Here is a 23,270-nt window from a genome sequence, read left to right on the forward strand (position 1 = left end):
TTTCAATATAAACTCATTATTTCACCTATTATGTGATCCAAAATTACATTTGATATTCCCATAAAAGGGGAAGATCTTAGATCATATATAACAAGCTGATCCATGCACTAAAAGATCTGAAGATATACAACCCTCAGCCTACACCCTAATATAACCAAGGAAAATCAGAAGACCATCCAATATACATCACTCGTATAAGATACCAAAAAAAAAAAAAAAGAGTTTTAAGTGAAGTTGCATTCTTACTCACTCGATCTTCTCCAGTACATCCAACCTGTTTTTTCTCTTCCAGCCTTTCATGGTAGCAACAAGGTTGATCAGCCCAACGATTTGACTTTTACTGTATTCCTGCAAGGAAAAAGGCATTTCATATGCAGTCATGCAAAATCTCACAAAATCATGTTAGATAAATTTATCAATTTTTTTAGTAGGGATGAATGTTCTTACTGGGTGACCCCGTGCCCAGTGTACATATTCAGTTTCAGGTAGGTAGTAAGCCTGTATTAAGAGAATACCAGAGAATAGCAGTTACTAATTGTCAGGGTTGCAAATGTGCACATTTCTCCAAAATTTCCTCATCATTTTCGAAGGTTGTGCTTACCTTAATGAAGGTCTCAACCATCTGTAATTGGGGTCTCACGTTTACAGAAACAAAATGCTGTAAACCATTAATTAAAACCTGAAAGGAGTAAAGACAACACTCCTTCAATACACCCACAAGAAAAGTTTTTTAAAAAAAAGAGAAAAAATCAAATGAACTGTTGCAATTGTGCTGATTCTTATCAAGATTTGAAAAGAACCTGAAGATCCAATGACATGAGAGCTCGTCCTTCATCTGTACACCGCTTAACTCGAGATAGACCTTCAATGAGAGTTTCAGCAACGATCTCAACTCCATACTCTAAGAGGTGGTCTTGAACCTAACCATAGGAATGCAAACCGGGGGGTTATGAAGATTAAACCAAGAACCTAACCAAATTCTGACACTATCTTAGAAATTATCAATCAAAAACACATCAGTCGGCTTAAAGAGTGAGAAAAAATAGAAATTTTGAGGGCAAAATCAAATTTCTTTAAAATTTAAGGTGGTGCTTTACAAAATTCATAGCCAATCATTACCTCTTTGCGGATTCCCCCATGAGCAAGCCTGGTTTTATAGTGCTTAAATTCTCCCAGCAACAAGTCAACATACCTGTTGTTAATACAACTCACTTCAGAACACTAGTTGAGGGCAAGCGGCTTTCATATAAGGAGGAGAAAACAAAACTCTTGAGATGCACATTATTGATTATAATATTAAAAATAATAACAAACTTAGCAGCATCCTTCTAGGGTCGCCATTCAGTAAGAGCAGCTTTTCCCATGGTGGAGTCACCATTCACTCTTACTATAATGGTAAATCAGTCTATCGTTGAAAGGCATCACCTAATCATTAACTGATCTTACGTGGAATTGCAAACCCAAGTTTGTGTATGAAGAACAGATCTTATTACATGTCTATTACTCATTTATCATGTGTAATACTTTGTATCCGAAAGAGAACATAAGATGCATAATTAACAAATATATACAGCTCACTGTTAGCAATGCACGTGTTTAAATGAAAATCACAAGTTTATAATCATGAAAAAAGTTAAATTTATATATAATAAAATGATAAAAATAAGTAAACAAACCCATTATGCTCTAGACCAAGCTCTTTCACTTCCCATTTAGCATTGGCAATCCGATCAACATACCTGCAACAAGTAATTACCCATTAAGGAATCGGCTATAATAACCTTTAAAAAAAAAGAACAAACAGGTTCTAGTTTAAACTAATAGCCCATTCACTGGCAAAAGATGGCAATTCAACATATCTTGCAGGCAGTATAAACTTCTTCTCAGAAATCACAGCCACCATTAATCGCAAGTGACCAAAGTACAGGCTAAGATGAGAGTGTTTTACATCTAGCCTACAGTTATTATGCAACATGGTATCACCATTGTCCCTCAAAACCTATTACTTTTCTCTGGAAGGTTCCCTTTTTCATCTCTACCAAGCGGATTTCTCTATAAATTGGGTCAGTCAGGTTGGAACTCTATTAGAAATCTTCATTGACATTGAAATGATAATTGATGGCCGACACCCAGGATCTGGGTGGTGCTTCTTAGAGCTCTGATCAGTTTGCAGGCTCCGACCATCTGTTACCACAAAATTCAGCAGTTGCATCATGCCCTGGGGATACCTTTTTTTTATAAGTAAAACAACAGATCCAAATGTGCCCAGGGACATGTTTTACAAAGATAATTCTGCATCATGTTGATTTCCACTCCCCTTTGCAAAACAACTAAACCTAGTGCCTGCTTCAACTTCCCATTTACTTGGGCTACTCTGGTTCCAATGAATCGTATAGAGTGGGTTTGCATTTCCTTTCACTTTTTAGTTTTATATTTTTCTTCTAGAAGCAACAAATGTTTTTACTTGCACCAAAAAAAAGTAACAAAAGCCTTGCTAAAATTAATTATCTATACGTGTGCATTATCATCACAAGCAGTTACAATCAAAACCAAGAGTGATAAAATCTGAAAATGAATGACCCTGGAAATCTCCGGAAGCAGAAATCCTATAAAGATCTATGCACCATCAAATGCATAGTAATTCTTTTTTCTTTTTTTGATAAGTTGCATAGTAATTCCTTTCAGGCCAAAGTATACCCATAAGAATAAGCAGAACTGCACCCCAAATTGCACCACTCTCATGATGACCAAAGCTCTCTCTCTGAGAAGCTAAAACCTCCAAAACTGTCCTTGGCATCACCTAATGCAATCCAAATAATGATAAGCTAACAACCCAACCCACGTGCAACTATAGAATAAACTATAATATTTTTCTCGTCATCATTCCTAGTTGCCAGGCAACAGATCATTCCCTAACCCTATTCTCTGCAGTTTTTGGTAAGAGAAAAAATGCACCATCCTTCCCTATTCTTTGCAATTAGAAATAAATCTGTATACACCTATTCTTCAAAACAACCTAACCAAACCATCTACCAAAACCAAATCATAGTGTCATCCCCTACCTGGAAATAATAAAACAAAAAACTTGAGAAGACTTCTTAAGTTTTAGGCTACCAATCAGAAGTTTGCTTCCAGGTAGACAATTAACAGCTTGAAATGTTTTCCAACTATTTTTTAAAATATTCCAAAAACTAGAATTCCCTGGAAACAACATAGAAACTATTAGCGATCAACAATTTTAGATGTTGAATGTGATCCATGAACAATAGTTTCAAAATCCAAGCTGTAGATGGCAATTCTATAGGGCTGGGCATATATTTCTTCAAATCATATACAATATGGAAAATTTTTTATAACTAACCCATTCATGTTGAGAAGTAGTTTTGCAGTTGTCCTATGCGTGTGCTCTACAAGAAACGGCACAGCATCCACCTGATAAAAATCACATGTATTTAAGATCATTTCAGCCAATATATAGATGTTTTTACTCAAAAAATAATAATGAAATGTGAAAATCTCTCACTCAACTAGATGTGGGAAACAACAAGAACTACTCCTATGAAACACTACTGTAAGTTCGTGCTTGGTCCTGAACTTTAGTCACTATTGTGGAAGTGGGAGTGGAATCAGCAAAAGGAAAAAGGGTCGATCAAAAATGAAAAATGAACAAAAATAGTAAAAAGATGTTTTAAAAAGAGGCACATGACAAGAAAAACTCAAACTAAACAAGGATTGGTAAAACTATTGTCATCATTCTCAAAACTCAAGCACAGCTATTACCTAATAGGCTTTGTTTTGAAGTAAACCCATATGACCTAAATATAAAAGAACCGCATCATGAAAGACAAACATAAACAGGATAACAAGTATTCTTTAGTGTATGAGTTGTGTGCTCCATGTTTGAACATACGGATGCAGGTGACTCTCCAATCAGATAGAAATTCATCTAACTGGCACCAAATGATAGGTTACAGACACAGACACAGGGTTTTATGACTTTTGTTTCCTACCAATTATATCTTCAAATAGGCTTACATCCCCATCTTTTGATCAAGTCTTTATTTACATTTAAGCGAACTAAAACTGAAATCCATGTCAATTTTTTGTCAGTTGCCAAACCTCCATAACAAATACTGAATGCTCCAAGAGATTTGTAAGGGAGGAACATACCAGATGGACATAAAAATCGTCAACTATAGTTCCATTATTTTGCAGAAGCATCAATTGGAGATGAGATTTAGATCTATGCAATACTTGAGCAACAAGAGATAAACTGTCAGCACCTGCACATCTTTCCTGTTAACACAAAGATGATATTATTTGCAGGCACACATATACAACAAGATACAAAGGGCTTCAGTTAACCAAATAGATAGTGCCAAGCATATGGATGACAAAGCTAACCAGTTTAACCAATGAAAAGGAAAGAAAAAAAAGCAACCCGTAGGACAAGTGGCTACTTGTAATCACTATGACTAAGTATAAGCATCCGTTGGATCAATTATAAATAACAGTTCACACACTCATATTTCTGAAATTGCTCTTTTGTGTTACTTTCAAAACCACAAGGTCAATGATTGAAAAACAGAGGCCATTTTCCATCATGAGCATTTCTGTGACCACCTTTGCAGTCAGCTTTCCCAACTATAGAAGAAGCAACAAACCTTACAAGTACTGGAGTTGTAAGTTCGGCTACGACACCACTGTGATACTCTTAGAATGGGCATACCCACGAAGCAGCAATAGGTGAGGAATCTCCTAAGAAGCTTGGACAGAAGCTTGCTTTTCCTCCATCTACTTAAAAATTCTAGATCCAAAACATGCATTCACTCAATTACATTTTCTGCATCTTTAGATGGTCAACAACATTGGAACTAACCAAATTTCTACCAGGATCCCCTTGGAGAATAAATAGACATATTTCCAGATGCTCCTTGATGCAGAAAGATGAGCAAAGACCCGAGAAACCACATTCCAGATTGCTTAGGCAGTTATCAATAACAGGAGGGTAATTATGAGAATGAAATACTTGTACTAAGTACACGATCATTCTACTAAACTAGGTATCTTTTTTGACGAGTAAGATAAATTTTACTTATGATAGAAAGGGATATCATCTAGGTACACAGAAGCATGCACAAATCCACTCAACAAACAAAAGGGAATAGGTGTAAATACCAACAATTAGATATTTGAATAAATACCTTGAGACCAAAAGATGACCCTGGAAAGTGCCCAAAATTTGTACCAGATGGACTCATATGTGTAACATCCGCAAGCGTATATGATGTGTTCAAGGAGGTGGGTGAAGAGGACTGGTATTTTATCCACTGATCACAATCTTGTGTTATTCTGGATAAGGCTGTCTTTAGCCGATCTGAGTATCACAAAATTATTTATGATCTTTAAGTATGTTTCAGGTCAAACTGGAAGTAGATCAACTACAGACATATTGATAAATGAACATAACCAGAAAATAAGCCAAGTTAAAGAATCAATGAACAGATAAAAGAGTGTAACATGATTGTAGAAATTCGCTAGACAGAATTACTTACAATTAAGAGAGTCAGTTAAGCTTTTTCCACTTGAGCTGGGGTTTTGCTGACCAAATGTTTCAAATACAAAATAGAAAAAAACCCCAAACAGCTGGCATACTCCCTGAAACAATATACTAAATCAGGAAAAACTATTTAGAGAGAAATTGCAAGAATTATCAAGCTTTTTATCAAAGAGTTCAACAACCGGAGGCATTGGAGCAGAAGAGGTAAATATCAAAGAGAGGACCCATACCTTGAAAAACTCAATATTCACTATTTCTAATTTCTGCATAAGCCTTGCATATTTATCCATGGACCTGAAAAGTAAAATACATAATGCTTAATGCAACTGGACAGAAAGACAGAATGTTATGATGCCTGAGGAGAAAGTATATTTTCCAGTACTAGTAAAAGAGAAGTTCACCTTAGAAGACAAACAGAGGATCCCGTTTGGGCTGTTATCTCTTCATGTTTCCAATGTGAAGAGTAGCTTCTTGGAAGATTGGGTTTTGAAATTCGACTTGGAAGTTGACTGTCCTCATCAATAAAGTCTGCAAGAAGATCTTCGTTTTCATCCTCGGAAATAGAATCAGAGCCGTTGATTTTATTTACATCACTCTTTTGTGGTGAGAACTTATCACCATGAGAACTGTCACTTATATTTCCATCAAATTCACTGCAGATAGTCCCATTAAGTGGGGAAGTATGGCCTTCTTTGGAAGTGTATGCTGCTTTTTGTAGAAATGGATTTCCACTTTCAAGCCAATGTAAAAACCCATGCTTCGAACTAGTATCAACCAAGCTTGTTGATTTATTGGAAGGAAGCACCCTGGCATTACCAGAGTTCCCAGCAGATGGAACAATTATGGGTGCTCCATCACCAAGAAGACCAGGAAAACTTATTACTTGTACCGTATCTGGTGGCAATTTTTGCCAATTTTCCTTTTCCAAAACCATTTTAAGTGCCTAGAAGGAAAAAAAACAAAAAACAAAAAAAGATCAAACGGTAACATATGGGTTGTGTTCTGCAGAGTGCTAAGGATAAATTTGAGGAAGAAAGTAATTCAAATATAAATGACCAATAGTTAGTGAAAAATTGCTGTGACAGCAAGGGAAAGAAAACACCAAAACGTAGAAGGCTTGAATCTTGAAACTTGAACTACATACATATTTAATACTTTTCATCTTATGGCATGTTATTAACAGTATTCATGTAGTGAATGCAGTCAGTTTCGTGATCGTTATTCAACCCTAATCTATTGGCACATGACCAATGTGGTTTCCAAACCATTAGGTAGTGCACTCTTCAAAAGCAGATAGAGAAAACATCTCCTAACATTCTTGAATTCAAAAAATATGAAAAGAGTGATAATTTAATAATAAGCGAAATGAACTTTGCTAATTAAGAATCATACTTTAGAGATCAGCTGTACCTTGTGCAATGTATGTACATCTAGCAGTATGGAACATATTGAGCAGTATGATATTAAAAGATAAAAGGAACTGATAAAGCAAACTTACGTAAATATTCTGCCGATGAAATGCTACAAAATAGTTTTCACAAACAATCTTCAACTTCTGTCTGAACTCAACCGCTTCAACTCCACAGAAGGCTTCCCCAGCTAAGATGAAGACATTCAGATCTTCATAATTTTTCAAGAATTGGTGAATGCTTGTAGAGCAAACAGCGACAGATGAAAGCAATACAGATATACGACTAGTTGTGAGTTGCCAAAGATTCTTGCGTCCTCTCTGAAGGGTTTGTGAAACAAATGCTGTAGCATCTTTCCGCAGTTGATACCATGGGGATCCACTACTAGATGCGGTACTATCATCCTTCCTAGCCTCATCAATTGTATTTTGAGAGTCTAAACTAGTCGTAACGTTAGTTTTGGTAGTCTCAACTAAACAGCTGGTGCTTGTAGATTCTTCTGGAGATGAACCAGGCTTTCCATCAACAGATTCTGAGAGAGAGCCATTTATTTCTTGGAAATTGCAAGAATTTCTTGTATCCGAATCAACTTGTGGAACCCCTCCTGAACTCCAACAAATGTCCTTTTCCTTCTGTTTCATATTTGAAGTTTGACCTGCCGAATCCTGAAACAAAGATGTAAATGTTTCCCCATTGAACAAAATCAAGAGCAACAAACTAACTGAGATTTGAAAGAAAAACAAGAGGTTCTCAAGTGAAAAAGACCACACATGTAATAAAGCTTAACAATTAATAATACCCATGAAAGTACATATGTGCGGCTATACATCAGCCGCACTCTCCGCACACTCCACGTACAAATTTTTTTTTTTTTTTTAAACGCAGCACAGGGTGTGCTGCGGCTGCAGCATACAGTAGGCTGCAATAAATATTTTCCCAAACAGGAAATAAATCAGGGGAACGTCATATATGATGACCCAATCAAGTTCAAGGACAAAAGTTTTGACCAAGGAGAATTATCCTCATTATAGTTGAAGCCAAGATAAGGAGAAGAAAAATGCTAAATGGAATGTGCGACAATATGGCTCTAATCAAGCTTAATAGCCAGAAACAGATCAAGAAGCCAACCCACACTGTTTAACATAAGGCTTCATTGAGTTGAAATTTGCTTCATGCCACATTGGAGAAGGCAAATTCAAAACAATTAGTGGTTGTTTGGATGTTGAGATGGTTTCATCTCATCTCATCTCATCACATCTCAACATCCAAACACCACTCAAACATGCACTTTTCAATTTCAATTTTTCAAATTTTTCATCTAATCAATTACCTAATCATTACAACTTTGCCAAACTTCCAAACAAAACACAAAAAACAATTCAACTTTTTCAAATTCCAAAACAAAAATAATATTAAAAAATTATATTCTAACAATATTTTAACTTCATAATATTTTTATTCATAACTCAAACCATTCTACTACTATTCACAAACCCCCATAAAAAATCATAACTCAAACCATTTTACTACTATATACAAATCATTTCACTACTATTCACTGATTTCTCATCTTATCTCATTCCCCAAGCATCCCCTTACATATTACAATGTAATCATATTGCATAATTTTGACTTAAAAAAAAATCATATTGCATAATTTTAAAAAATATATAAAATAGGGGAAAACAGGTTCAGGGCATGTTTGGTAATCAAGAACTTCTCAAGATTTTCTTGGAATTCTCTCTCAATCCAAACATCTTTATACCAAAACCATCTAAATAATCAAAGCACCGTACCGTGATTTCAGTTACAAACACATACCAAAACAACTTTCACAGAATTGAAAAAACCTCTCACAAAAATGCACTTCTCTATCACATTTTGCAATGGGTCCCACCACTTTAACAGAACACCATAAAGCTCATCTTTAAATTTTTTTGGATTTTTAGAGAGTTTCAAGAAATCCTTACATCCATATATCCCGTAAGTTAACCAGCCAAGAATAGACAAGGTTAATTATTCAGATAAAACTTAAACTATTTGTAAGTACTAAAAGGACTAATAATGAATCTTAAGCAAAACAGCACACAAGTCACCTAAGGGATAACCAACTAATATTCGGCTTATGTAAAAGGAATAGGAGTCTACCTTATTCTCCAGCTGAAAGCCCATAATCTCATAATATGAACACATCAACTTGAATAGAACAGCGAGTGTTGCTAACAAACACTGCCTAAACTTAGATTCTGGTATCCGAAGGCATAGATCACTGTAGGTAAGTCTGGAAAACAAATGGAAAAAAAAAATCAGGCAGCAAATAGAAAGGAATAATATGCTCTAGATATATAAAGACATACCTAGTATTTTCCATGACTTCCTGATCCTGTAAAGAATATTCAGTCATCAAGATTCAATTTCCTTCACTAAAAAAGAGATGAAAAAAATACCATACTGTAAAAAAGACGAGCAAAAATGTAAGTTAAGTGCCTTTTTACATATCTAATTTGATAAGCCTCACTGCACATGATCCTCTCTTTTTTTTTTCTTTTTTTTGACAAGTGATGGAAAATTTTATTAAAAGCGCAGAGGGACACAGCCCAATTAAATAAAGTCCACAAAAAGGATACACCCACCTGGCTAGAAGAAGAAAATGAGAAAAATTCCTTTAACTCTAAAGATTGAAACTTGGAAGCTGGTGTGAGCATTCAACCAAGACTTTTGGCTTTAAATTGTCACTATTCCTTCACAGTCATCAAAGGATTGGGCACGTCGTTCATGCCAGATACACAGCATAACACTCGAACAAACTATTTTCCAAACCTTTGAATTATAATGACCACCACAGGGAATCCGCCAACATGCCAACAACTCCACCACACGATGGGGCAACCCATTCAAATCCAAAAGTGCTAAATATCTCCCACCCATAAGCTCCTAGCCAAATCACAATGCAGAATAAGATTACCTATGTTTTCTCCATTTTGCTTGCACACGTAACACCATTCTAACAGTATATAGGTCTCTTTCTCAGGCTATCCATCGTGAAAATATTTCTAGTGCAGCTTTCCAAACAAAAAAAGCTACCCTCAAAAAAGGATATCCAACCTCTTTTCATGTTTTTCCACACCCCAACCTTATTTGAGCACCATCTTCCCCACATACTCTCGTATTTAGCTTCCACCAGCATTTGTCACAAAGCTTCTCTCTCAAAAGCATACAGCCAAAACCATTTCCTGAAGAGAGCTTTGTTGAACAAAAGCAAATTTCTAATACACAATCCATGAATGAATTGGGGTGCAAATCTTAGAATGGGGTGCAAATCTAAGACTATTGACTAGGTGAAACTTGAACTCATCACCAACTCCTCCCCGGTCAAAGTCTTATTGAAGCTTCTCAATGTGTAGTGCTACACCAACAGGAATGGGGAATAGAGATAAGAAATAGGTTGGTTGGTAGAACTCTTGATCAAACCAATCTGCCCCTGCCTTTGGATAAGTATAGCCGCATCCACCCAGCTACGTGGCATTCCATCTTCTCCTCATGCCATCTGAGATGGGCTTTGCTTTAAATGTTGCTCCCAATGGAATACCCAGATATTTCATACGTAGAAATGATACCCTGTCGCCAAGGATGTGCGCCAAATGACCAACATTGTCCACCTCTCAAACCGGTAATAAGTCTGACTTTGCTAAAGTGATTGTCAAGCCAACAACAGCTTTCCAACAAAGGAACAGACAACACAAATGACGGGGAAATTCCTAGATGGCCTCACAAAAGATTAAAGTATCATCATAGAACGAGAGATATGATAGAATAATTTCGCCATATTTTCGAGAACCCACCAAGAAGCCTGATGAGAGCCCTTTATTCATGGCTGCTGATAGCATTCTACTCTATACTTCCACGGCAAAAACAAAGAGTGGGGGGGATAAGGGGTCTCTCTGTTTCATTCCCTAGGAGCTATGAAAGAAGTCTGAAGGGATGCTGTTTTTAATACTGAAAAGCATACCATAAAAAAGGTTGAGCTATACACGCACAATCTTTCTGCCAAACAGCATCTCGTAAGTAAATGGCGCAAAAGCTCCAATTCACATGGTCGTAAATCTTCTCCAGATTTAAATTACAAAGCACACCTGGACTCCCTGATCTAATTTAATAGTAGAATAAAACTATCCATAATCAAGTGCGTAGGATATCATACAGATTGTACATCCATCAATAGCAGAGAAAGGAAAAGAAAACAGAAATGAAATAATGGATGCATTAATTAACAATAATGCAGAGCTATCTCTCATTATTCTCTTCCCTGGTACTTCCAGCAACTAACTCCACACACTGCTATATCTACTTATGTCAGCATACCTCTTGCACAATATTCTTCAATACAGAGTGTGTTTCTGACAGAACCTCCTGCATAAAGAAGCTCTGTATCTTTTCAGCAAGACCAGATACATCCCCAATTAGTGCGTAAGCATCAACCACCTGCAGAGTGTGGTAATTATCAGTCAACCTAACATAAAATTTGCACAAAACTGAAAAATAACATTACCTAGGACTTCAACAGTTCCTCAAATACAATCAGGATGATAATGCTGATTGCAAGGTACTTTGTATAGCAGAAAAGGAATTGATTAAACCCAAGAAATAACCAAGAAATGTGTCTAGAAACTATCATTTACAAGTATATAACATGAGTATCTACTATTGCTCAATATACTGAAGTTCCCCAAGACACCATGAACAAAATATGACTTTATTGTAATTAGAAAAACAACAAAACTTAATTACATGCAGTAAGTTTTATACTAAATTCCATGCTTTTAATGCAAGAGAGTTTTCCAAGATTCATAGAATCTGGGTCACAGTTCAGAGAAAAAATTTTGGGTGAGGGATACAGGATGTAGACAGAATGGAAAAATACTACCTTGTCCCCACAAAGACGGAATTATAACAGTACAAACTATAGTATCAAGCCATCATAGTATCAACCATTCTCATATAAGCTAATATGGTGTTGATATTTTTAAACAAAAACATATAAATGGACTAAATACTAAATTCATGCTAGTACAATGACTTTTTTTTTTTAAAAAAAAAAAGTTATTTTATTGATATAAAGGTAGGCATAGCCCAGGTATACCGGAAGTATACATGTGAATACACTTATTTAAGAACTACAAACAGTTACAAGGAAATCATGGAAGCTGAGACCATTCGAATCAAGAGCAATGGCCCACAAAAACAAAGTCTTCCAAAAAAAAACTCCTAAACTCTTCCAAGGAGCGTTCATGATCCTCAAAAAAGTCTCTCGTTTCTTTCATTCCAAATACACCAGAGAATACATATAGGGACCATCTTCCACACGGCTGCAATCTGTGGTGTCCCTGTGATCCCTCTCCAGCTTGCTAAAAGTTCAACCACCCTACCCGACATCACCCTTGCTATACCCATTCTGCTGAGAAAGTAAGTCCAGATCGAGCAAACTCACAATGTAAAAGTAGATGGTCCGCCGTTTCACCACTATTTTTGCACAAACAGCACCAGTCCATAATAATAAGGCCATGTCTTCTAAGATTATCAATGGTCATAATCTTCCCTAGGACTGTTGTCCAGACAAAAAATGCAGCCTTTGTAGGTGCTTTAGTCCTCCATATGTTCTTCCAAGGAAAATTTTGCCTTTGATGCATAGTAATAGAGTCATAAAAAGAGCATACTGAGAATTTCCCTTTCCTAGAGGGTCGTCATTCCATCATATCTTCCATTGTCGCAGCAGTAGAAGTGTTGTACAACAAGTTCATAAATTCCATCAGAACAGTCACTTCCCAATCATGTGCATCCCAAGTAAGGCTAATGTTCCACTCCTGTGATCCTTGATTAATTACCCGCAAGTCAGCCACCATAGCTTCTTTTTCCCATGCAATTCTAAAAATCATGGGATAAGCATCCTTCAAGGCCGTGTCTCCCACCCACACGTATTGCCAAAAGCTGATCCAATTACCATCCCCCAAACGCAGCCAAATATTACTAGCAAAAGAGCACCAACCTTTTCGTATATACTTCCATAGCCCCACTCCATATGTCCCCCTACCCTCTTTAGAACATCAACCCCCCACCCCCCCTTTCGCTTCCATACTTCAAGTCGATCACCCCTTTCCATAAAACTCCCCTCTCATGGTTATAACGCCACAACCATTTTCCTAATAACGCCTTATTGAACGCCCTCACATTCCGGACCCCCAATCCGCCATCTCTCAAAGGAGAACATACCTTTTCCCACCCTACTAAGTGAAATTTAAACTCATCTCCAAGCCCATTCCACAAAAAATCATGTTGGAGCTTCTCTATTCTAGATGCAATACTAGCGGGGAGGGGAAATAAAGATAAGAAATATGTGGGAAGGTTGGATAAGGTACTCTTGATAAGTGTGATACGCCCCCCTTTAGAGAGATACAACATTTTCCACCCAGCCAACCTACGCTCAAATTTTTCCAGCATCACCTCCCAAATTGTCTTAGCTTTGAAAGAAGCCCCCATCGGAAGACCAAGATACTTCAATGGCAACGAAGAAACCCCACATCCCAAAATATTCGCCAACCCTCTAATATTGCTTGCATCGCCAACCACAACCATCTCTGTCTTGGCAAGATTAATCTTCAACCCGGATACCGCTTCAAAACAAAGTAAAATGGTCTTCAAAGATTGGATATACCTTGCATTTGCCTCACAAAATAGCAAAGTGTCATCTACAAACAAAAGGTGAGAAATATGGTGGAGCCGTGGATATCTCCCACTGAGAAACCTGAAAAAAATCCTCCCTCTACTGCCGCCGACACCATTCGACTTAGAGTCTCCATTACTAAGACAAATAAAATGAGTGATAATGGGTCACCTTGTCGTAGACCCCGCGAGCTATTAAAGAAGCCCTCGGGATCAACATTGACACACAATGCCTCATCCACTTCCTCTATTTTTCCCCAAACCCACATCTACTCAGCATATATATCAGAAAATCCCAGTTAACGTGATCATATGCCTTCTCCATATCAAGTTTGCATAAAATACCTGGAACTCCCGACTTGATCCTACTATCCAAGCTAGTACAATGACTTGATAAATGCAATGTAAAAACAAATGCGAAAAAAGTTCTTAAACAAGAAACATATCCACTTTATATTAACACAATTGAACATCCAGTGTAAGGTCTCATTTTAAAATATTTGTCCATACATCCTATGTTTTCTCTCCGTACAACTAAAATTCAGATGATCTTTGGTGGGGTTAATAGTGCGATTATGTTTGAGCATTGAGTTTTTAGGTGAGATTAGTGTGATTATGGGGTTCCCGAAATATTTAGTGATAGAATCGAAAGTTTTTGCATTGACAAAGGATGGAAGCTTCATGCTTATAATTGAGAGGAGTTGGAAGTTAGTGAAAGAGATGAGGTTTGGGATGTCCACGGTGCAATGGTTCGCCAAAACATTGGAGGATTGTTTGAAGGGTGAAAAAATTGGATTTTTACACCACTTCAAGGGAAGGTACCACAAGCTTCATTGCGCATAGATGTTCAAATGCCCACAATCGCTACATGGCATTAGTGGAGTCCGGTGAAGGTGGTAGACGCAACTTTATTTTCATATTGGAAGAGCTCGACGGTAAGGGATGGATGAGAATGGCAAATGCAACGAGGGAGGTTGTAAAAGAGGGAGGAAATGTGAGTCGAAACAGAGGAGGGGTATTTTTGAGGCCGATGGCGGTAGTGAGTCAACCACAAAATCGTTCTTACAAGGAGGCCCTAGTGCAGTCGACAGCTATGGTGCAATCCCGAGAGCAAAACAAGGGAGAAGGGTACAACGTCTTGGCTGCCTAGAGAGGAGCCACCGCAAGACACAGTAACGGTCATGGTACTAGAATGGCTCATACCGATGGTACAACAAGTGCTTAGTGGAGAGGTGTAGGTGGTAGGCTCGCTGTCAGTTTGGCAAAGGATAGTGTGCACAATACACTTTTGGATGTGAAATCGCAACTGGCGGCACTGCAAGAGAAAGTAGATAGTTTAATACGGTGTGTTGAGGAGAAAATGGAGTTGGGCTTAGGCTATGTGGAATGTGGACCAGGCAAGCATCTTAATCTCCATCAGTTGTATCGGGCCTCAATTCGGCAAATGGGCACCCCAATATATGATTGGGCAAGACTTAAATCTTAAGGGCAGCTCCTTTGAGCTTCAGCCCACGGTCAAAACAAAGGAAAGGCTAAGGTTGGGACCCAGCCTCCACAATCAAAGAGGGTGGCGATGTCGAGCCTTCTACTGGCAGGAGTCAGTCAACCTCGATGGAGAAGGTCTCAATAGACTCACGACCGGCCGAGTGACCTTCAATAGTGGCCCAGATGATGAACACAGTAGTGGTAGAGTCAATGGCAGCAGAACCAAATATGGGTCTCAACGTTTCCTCACTGTTGCGCGTCGAATCTCTGGCACAACATAGATAGACAAGTACGATGGGTAGTAGGGAAGATTTTTCTCTCGAATCTCAAGTTGTATCCTCTCCAGCAAAGGCTCTTCAACAAGTGGATGTGGCCTGAGTGCCGTGTACATAGGTTGGGCGGGGGTGTTGATGTAGTAGGACCCTTACGGATGCTATTTCCTATGCATGATTTTTCAAAATGGGATTGCAAGTCTCTCTTTGTTGAGGAGGAGACGGGGGCGCCGATGGAGTCAGAGTGGGCAACCAAGGAAGGGATTGACATGGTCGGGGATACCCCTAAACTATCTGCTACAATTTTAGCCTAGTGACTTTGATTGGGTTTTACATAGGGTGAAAATCCAACACTGTGTGGATTGCATGTGAGGGGAGGAACAGTCCATGACTTTGCTTACTCCCATTGAAGTTGGACTTGTTCAACTCAAGAAATCAGGATCCAAAAAACAGAGTGAGCTCAAGAGATTAACATGGTCTATTAACTATGAGGGTAACTCAAGCAGAGAAAGATCCAAAAGGAGGCACCAGCACCTTCTTTATGAAGCCCAAGATTGTATCTTGGAATGTCCAAGAGCTTAATGAGGCTAATAAGCATCTTCGGATAAAAAAATTTGCTTCCTAAATGGAACCAAGTTGAAATTTATTTCAAGTATCGTTCGAAGCTTATGGAGTTGTCCATATGTGGATTGGGTTTATCTTGCATTTGCTGGGGCTTTAGGAGGAGTACTAATTATGTGGGATAGAATGGCAGTGGACAAAATGGAGGAGTACATTGGGGAGCTGAACTTGGACAGCAGTAGAAGTCTTTTATGGGAAACGATAGCTGGAGTACATAGTTGGTGAGACCTACCATAGTGCATAAGTGGTGACTTTAACGTTATAAGGTTCCCAAGCGAACAATCAGAAAGTAGGTTACGGCCAGCAATGATGGAATTCTCGGAGTGTATTTTCGATTTGGGATTGGTGAATATTCCCTTTATGGGCTGAGCATACACGTGGTCTAACAACCAAACGTGGTCCAGATTGGACAGATTCTTAGTCTCCTCGAAGTGGAACACTCATTATTCGAAGCTATGTAAAAAAAAAGACTACCTCACCTTTGTTCCGATCATTTTCCTATCTTGCTGGATTTGTGGTGGTATTTAAGGAGGGCGTAGGTATTTTAAATTTGAGAATGTGGCTAAAAATAGAAGGTTTTGTGGAAAGGGTCAGGCAATGGTGGTCCTCATGCCAATCCATCGCACCCCTAGCTTCATTTTTGCAGGTAAACTGCTTTTTTAAAGCTTTGGAATGCTCAATCCTTTGGTGATATAGGCAACCAAAAGAAGTCCTTGGTGGAGGAGCTACAGGAGGTATAGAGGGCACAGGAGGGTCGGGTTCCTTCTTTGGAAGAATTATCTCAGAAGACAGTTAGTTTCAGAATTAGAGAGGGTTACCTTATTGGAGGAGATCTCTTGGTAGCATAAATCACAAGCATTGTGGTTTAAAGAAGGAGATCGAAGCACGAAGTTTTTCCATAGAGTGGCCAACTCCCATAGGAGAACTAATACCATTGAGATGCTTAACATAGGTGGTGTTGTTTGTATGGAGGCTCCTGTGATTAAAGAGCATGTTGCTGGCTTTTCTAAACAATTGCTTACCAAACAAGTGGGGTGGAGGCCAAAGCTTGATGGTCTAGCCTTGAGCAGTAGAATGCTTCGTGGCTGGAGAGGCCCTTCAAGGAGACAGAGGTTCACAGTGTAGTGAGAAAGATGGTCAAAGACAAAGCACTTGCCAGACGGATTTTCTATGAGATTTTTTCAATCATGTTGGGATGTGAGGAAAGAGGACTTAATGAAGGTGTTTCAGGAAATTTTTTCAATTGAGAAATTTGAGAAAAGCCTCGATGCCACTTTTATTGCTCTTATTCTCAAGAAGATTGGGGCATCAAAGGTGAAGGACTGGGGCATCAAAGGTGAAGGACTATTGGCCCATTAGTCTTGTGAACAAGGTGTGCAAGATTATCTCCAAGGTGCTTGCAAATCGCCTAGGGGAGGTTTTGGGCTCAATTCTCATCTCCAATGAATGCCTAGATAGTAGATTAAAATCTGGCAACCTGGGTATCTCATGCAAGTTGTATATAGAGAAGGCTTATGATCATGTCAATTGAGATTTCTTTCTATACTTGCTTGGAAGATGTGGATTTGAAGAGAGGTGGTACTCTTGGATCAAGTGCTACATATCAACTTCAAAGTTATCAATTTTGGTGAATGACAGTCTAGTTGGCTTTTTTAACAGCTCTTGAGGTTTAAGACAAGGGGATCTTTTGTCCCCACTTCTTTTTGTCATTTTCACGAAGGTGCTTAGTAGAATGATCACTGCATTGGTTACTAATGGCTTTGTGGCTGGATTTTCCATTGATGACACCAATAGGGGTACTCTAATATTTCTCATTTGTTATTCGCAGATGGTACTCTGATATTTTGTGAGGCAGAACAAAACTAGATTCAGGCAATGAGGGCACTTTTACTTTGTTTTGAAGTTGTATCCGGTTTGAAAGTGAACTTAGCTAAGTTAGAGTTGCTTCAAGTTATTAGCGTTCGCAACATCTGGCTATTGGCTAACACTCTTCAATGTAAGGTATCCTCTCTTCCCATGAATTACCTTGGTCTTCCTTTGGGCACTGCCTCAAGGGCCAAATCTATATGGGATATAGGAATTGAGAAGATTGAACGTATATTGGCAAGTTGGAAGATATTGTATTTGTCGAAAGGTGGTAGGACCGTAGGATCACCTTAATCAAGAGTACTCTGTCAAATTTACCAACTTATTTCTTATCTTTGTTCCCAATTCCAGCGAGTGTGGCGACCCATATTAAGAAACTTCATTGTGATTTTCCTTTGGAGTGGTTTGGGGATGAATTCAAGTTCTATTTGGTTAAGTGGGACAAAGTATGCTCCCCAATCTCTTATGGTGGGCTGAGAATTAGAAATATGAGGGTATTCAATCAGGTTTTACTTGGGAAATGGTTGTGGCGATATAATATGAAAAGGGAAGCCTTATGGAAGTTGGTGATTGACTTCATTTTTTTTTTTTGGGGGGGGGGGGGGGGGGGGGGGGGGGGGGGGGGAATCCATACACATTAGACGAGGGTGGCGGGTTTTTGCTCGTCACACTAGACTTGTGTTGGGAGATGGCTCTGGAATACAATTCAGGTACGACTTATGGTGTGGAGATAACGTCCTTAAAGACTCGTTCCCTTTAGTTTTCAGGATTGTATGTGAGAAAGAAGCGTCAGTGGCTGATTTCATGGAGAGATCTGGTGAACTAGTCCAATGAAATGTGAGTTTCACTAGGGTGGCCAAAAATTGGGAAGTTGGCAGCTTTTCGGACTTTTTTAGACTTTTGTACTCCATGAGATTGAGCACTCAAGGATCTAACACATTGTGGTGGGTACCTGCAGGAAAAGGTACATTCTCAGTTAGCTCTTTCTATAATTCTCTCACACAACCGCTGAACTATCACTTTCCATGAAGAAAGATTTGGAGAAATAAGGCGCCTCCCAAATCGGCAATTTTTGCTTGGATAGTTTCTTTGGGTAATATTTTGATGATAGATAACTTACGGAAACACAAGGTGATTATTATTATTTTTTTTTTTTATAAGTAGAAACACAAGTTGATTATAGTGGACTGGTGTTGTATGTGCAAAAAAAGTGGTGAGACTGTAGATCATCTTCTACTGCATTGAGAAGTTGCTAGAGCGTTAAGAGAAGATGTATTCAAAAGGTTAAAACTAGCCTGGGTTATGCCTGCCACATTAGTTGAGTTTTTGTCCAATTGGACAAATCTAGGCGGTATTCCACAAATCATAGTTGTGTGGAAGATGACTCATATTTGTATTTTGTGGTGCTTATGGCAGGAATGCAATGACCGGACGTTTGAAGACAATGAGCGTTCATTAGATGAGCTTAGATTACTTTTCACTAGAACTTTATTTCTATGGGCCAATGTTGTAGATTTCAATGGCCTTGATCTTCATGATTTTTTCTTGTTTCCATTTCTTCTTCCTAAATAGGTGTTACCTCTTGTACACCCTCTTGTGTACTTGGGCTATGCCTATTCTTATTAATACAATTGTTTACTTATAAAAAAAAAAATCCAGTGTACCTGAGTTGAGCCTTTGCGATTTTTAATTAAATAATATACACATCACTGCATTAACAGTTTTCGAAACTAGTGCATGCACTCATTAGGACAATGATAAATTACTTCATAGAAAGAGATCAATATACTCACAGTCAAATAGCCCTCCTCTTTAAACTCCTGGCAAACCCCAAGTAAAAGTGAATCTAGTTTTTGAAGAGTTTTTCCCAGCCATACCTACATCGTCATGAAGGGGGAAAACCACTCAAATTGTAGCAAACAGTCGCCTATATAAGTAATGGGTAACAGTAAAAGTGTAAAACCAAAAAAATAATTTTTGCATGCTAAAATACTCTAGCACCACAAAATATTCATCCAAAGTGAGCTTAAAACAATGCCTAGTAACTTTGGGAGGTTTGGATAGTGAGTTGAGTTGATATGAAATGAGATGAGAGTTGAAAATTGAATAGAATATTGTTAGAATATTATTTTTTAATATTATTTTTGTTTTGAGATTTAAAAAAGTTGAATTGTTTATTATATTTTATTTGAACGTTTGGAAAAATTGTAATGATTAGATGAGATGAGATAAGATGAGTTGAAATCAACTCATTATCCAAACAAGGCCTTAGAATTTAAGGTAACATAGAAAACAAAAATTGTAATCAATGAGGTTATTATAAATCTATGTTAATTTTAATACATACCTCCACGCCACGACTCATCTCTTGCATTGCTGAAAGTTCTGAGAAACTATCTAAGATTTGCAAATACTCAGATAGAACTTGGAACGCCTTTACAAAGGGACCATTAAGCAAATAAGAGCAACAAGCAGTAAGATTATAATGTAAAAAAAAAAAAAAAAAAAAAAAACTGGAGTGTTATAATAGGTCATATACCAACCAGATGTATAACCCCACCTTGCAGTAATTTCCTTCCTCAACAAGAGATTCGAGTGCCACTTGCATGTCCACTGCATGCCGAAGCTCAGTTAAAACTGGAAGCATGTCCTGCAATCGGAAACAGTGACATGAATATTTATAAAGTATAACTGCATAAAGAACATGCAGAATTGCGGACTGGTGTATTAACCTGTTTTCCAATATGTTCCCTAAGAAAATATGCTTACTAGGATGGGAGCTTTTTTGAAACAAGTCATTACTATGTTCTTGAATAATAAGACTGATTCAAAGTGATCTACCAGATAAAATAACAGAAAAGATAAAGTCAAAGATGAAGATCAGTGCTGCCGAGGTGTACAGAAAGGTATACCAGAAGAGCTTGTTTCTTTTTGGAATTGGAATTTACAATCAGGTCCCTTGAAACTTCATTCATAGATGAATTTAGGTGCCTTCTTCCATTCTGCAAATACCATAAGAACAACTTTCATAAAAGCAAGATCCATCAAGAATGTAAAGATATAAGCTCCAAATAATCACAAAAAGCATATCAATGAGATAACATTTTTTACATGGAGATAACATGCCAAATAAATGCTTACCATGCAGATGACATTTGCAATCTTCAAGTCTTTTTCCAACTCCCGGACAAGATTCATCCCCTTTACTGGCCAAAAGCAATTATAAACATTCATTGACAACGAACTAGATTTTATTATGAGATAACAAAAACATAAAGCAGTAACAAGAATAGAATTAAAACTCCATCATGGTGGATTCGAGCAATTTACACCATCAATATGAAACAACCAAGTAATGGCTAACCAATAGCAAGACCTCTCTTAAAAATGTTTGAAGAGGCAGCTACATGGTCTAAGAAATAATATCCAATATGCATAACTTTAAGCTATAGATGCTTTGAAGGAGTACAAATTCCATGTCAGGGGGAACAACTCAAATAATTGAGACGCATAGAGAACCACATCTGACGTGTGGAAATGAAAAAGAACATTCTTATAAAATCAAGAGAAGGAAAAAATATGAGAGTGAGAATCTTCCATACGCATTCACAAAGAATGTGAAAATGTAACTGTTTACTATCTTGCACTGATCATTCCACCCCCTCAAAAGAACATGTATGATTCTCCTACCACAAGCACCAGAGCAAGCACAGAGGAGATGCTCTTCATACATGGTAATAATCATCTCTAATAAAGCACCCATACCAAAGACAAAAATTCTACTTTCTGGAGGATGGATGGGGCGTTCGGTGGTTAGTCAAATAACTCAAAGATTTGGACGGTTGGATTCTTTCTTTATTTATTTCTTTTTCTTTTTCAGTGAAAGGGGAGTGCCTTGACCCTTTGGAAGAAAGTGCAAATCAGAATGGAGAGAAATGAACCTGAACAATATGCAAGGCCGTGAAAACATCAGTCAAACTTATAGAAAATTGCAGGCACATACTGAGGTTAAGGAAAAGATGCAAAGGAAACAAAGGAGAGAGACATGTTTAATCAGGGTCCTCTTAGATTTTTTCAAGATTGATAGCATGGAGGGAATGACCACTAGGCATCCAAAAAAAGATATGACCACATCTCGAGAAACACAATTCCTCTATTTAAGGCTCTAAAGGCATATAAGAACACGTGTTTTTAGTTTATAGCTGAAACCTTATAAAATGAAATATAAACACCACAAATAAGCTAATCAAAAAATATTTTAAGATCCAGTTATAAACCAATATCATAATGACAGGATACCAGATGTGCATCAGCATCATGCAAACTTACAAGGAAACATCACGACTGAAACAAAAGTCAATTATATGGTAGATCAAATATAAGACCTATCCCTATAGCCATCAATGAGATATGTAAATCAGTAAATAAATATACATGGAGCTATATACAAAATTGTAATTTCAATACAATTGCATAACAGGATGATGAAATTATCTTCGAAAAAACTTACCCATTACTTCATGATGCTCCATAACATGATGAGATAAACTTTCTGCCACTTTATCAAGCTGTGCTAATCTAAGAGCTGCCTACAACAGAGAAGAACTCTTATCGACTTGCTGTCAAGATTTTCAATTAAAACTTTTAGATCTAAAATATGCTGTTAGATTAAAAAGATTGGGCCCTGCAAGAATACCTGTTTCTCAAAATACGCCAGGTCATTTTCATCAGATGGAATATTTTCTAAAACATGCCTAATTGGATCAAAGTCCTGCAGAGGCATTTAACATAGCTCTTCAGGAAACAGCTTAAAATTTATTCCTCGCAAAGACAATAACAACTTGTAATGTTTTGTACTCACTAGATTGCCGATAAATAGAAGAGGTTTCAAAATGCTATCATGCAGATCAAAAAATAAAAATTTCCATTTCATGATTTTGTAGCACAAACGAGGAACAATTTCTGGATTTGGCGGAAAGGGAAGTGGTACTGAAGAAAGAGGTTATTTAGGAAAAAAAAAAAAGGAGGAATGAGGGAAGAGACATACAACACCTCCCTATCACAATGATATGATGTTTCCTTTTTCTGAAAGTAAGATCTTTATTAATAAGTACAATGGTGCAAACCAAGTACACAGGTAGTAACATGATAGACACCTAACAAGCAGAAGAAATAGATTATAGAAAATCATGTAAACGAAGTCCATTAAAGTTTCTAGATGCATTTCATAAGAGATGATTATGGATAAAGAAATTCTTGAGCTCCTCCGTCGTCCATTCACAATCCTCAAAGTTTCTATAATTTCTTTCATTCCATATTACACCAAACGAGGCATATAGG

The 23,270-nt window shown here is 37.6% G+C and overlaps 1 protein-coding gene across 2 annotated transcripts in view; it reads right to left on the reverse strand.

Annotated features, from left to right (window-relative positions):
- LOC121240730 (syndetin) overlaps positions 1–23,270 on the reverse strand; it is a 31,299-nt gene continuing 8,029 nt past the window's right edge. The window contains exons 3-25 of one of the 2 annotated variants that reach the window (XM_041138257.1): positions 22,627–22,701; positions 22,441–22,519; positions 21,072–21,136; positions 20,843–20,932; positions 20,491–20,580; positions 20,278–20,364; positions 19,724–19,807; positions 11,332–11,451; positions 9,327–9,352; positions 9,118–9,250; positions 7,059–7,634; positions 5,962–6,503; positions 5,791–5,854; positions 5,556–5,658; positions 5,205–5,377; positions 4,171–4,296; positions 3,362–3,432; positions 1,677–1,739; positions 1,120–1,192; positions 801–920; positions 602–679; positions 448–498; positions 1–348 (exon numbers count right to left, since the gene is read on the reverse strand). In XM_041138257.1, coding sequence (XP_040994191.1) covers positions 247–348; positions 448–498; positions 602–679; positions 801–920; positions 1,120–1,192; positions 1,677–1,739; positions 3,362–3,432; positions 4,171–4,296; positions 5,205–5,377; positions 5,556–5,658; positions 5,791–5,854; positions 5,962–6,503; positions 7,059–7,634; positions 9,118–9,250; positions 9,327–9,352; positions 11,332–11,451; positions 19,724–19,807; positions 20,278–20,364; positions 20,491–20,580; positions 20,843–20,932; positions 21,072–21,136; positions 22,441–22,519; positions 22,627–22,701 — 2,991 coding nt within the window. In that variant the 3' untranslated portion in view covers positions 1–246. Of the gene's footprint in view, positions 349–447; positions 499–601; positions 680–800; positions 921–1,119; positions 1,193–1,676; positions 1,740–3,361; positions 3,433–4,170; positions 4,297–5,204; positions 5,378–5,555; positions 5,659–5,790; positions 5,855–5,961; positions 6,504–7,058; positions 7,635–9,117; positions 9,251–9,326; positions 9,353–11,331; positions 11,452–19,723; positions 19,808–20,277; positions 20,365–20,490; positions 20,581–20,842; positions 20,933–21,071; positions 21,137–22,440; positions 22,520–22,626; positions 22,702–23,270 lie in introns of those variants that run through there. The other variant, XM_041138258.1, reaches the window with a different exon arrangement.

Source organism: Juglans microcarpa x Juglans regia, chromosome 7S, assembly GCF_004785595.1.
Source record: "Juglans microcarpa x Juglans regia isolate MS1-56 chromosome 7S, Jm3101_v1.0, whole genome shotgun sequence".
In the NCBI taxonomy this organism is placed as follows: Eukaryota; Viridiplantae; Streptophyta; class Magnoliopsida; order Fagales; family Juglandaceae; genus Juglans; species Juglans microcarpa x Juglans regia.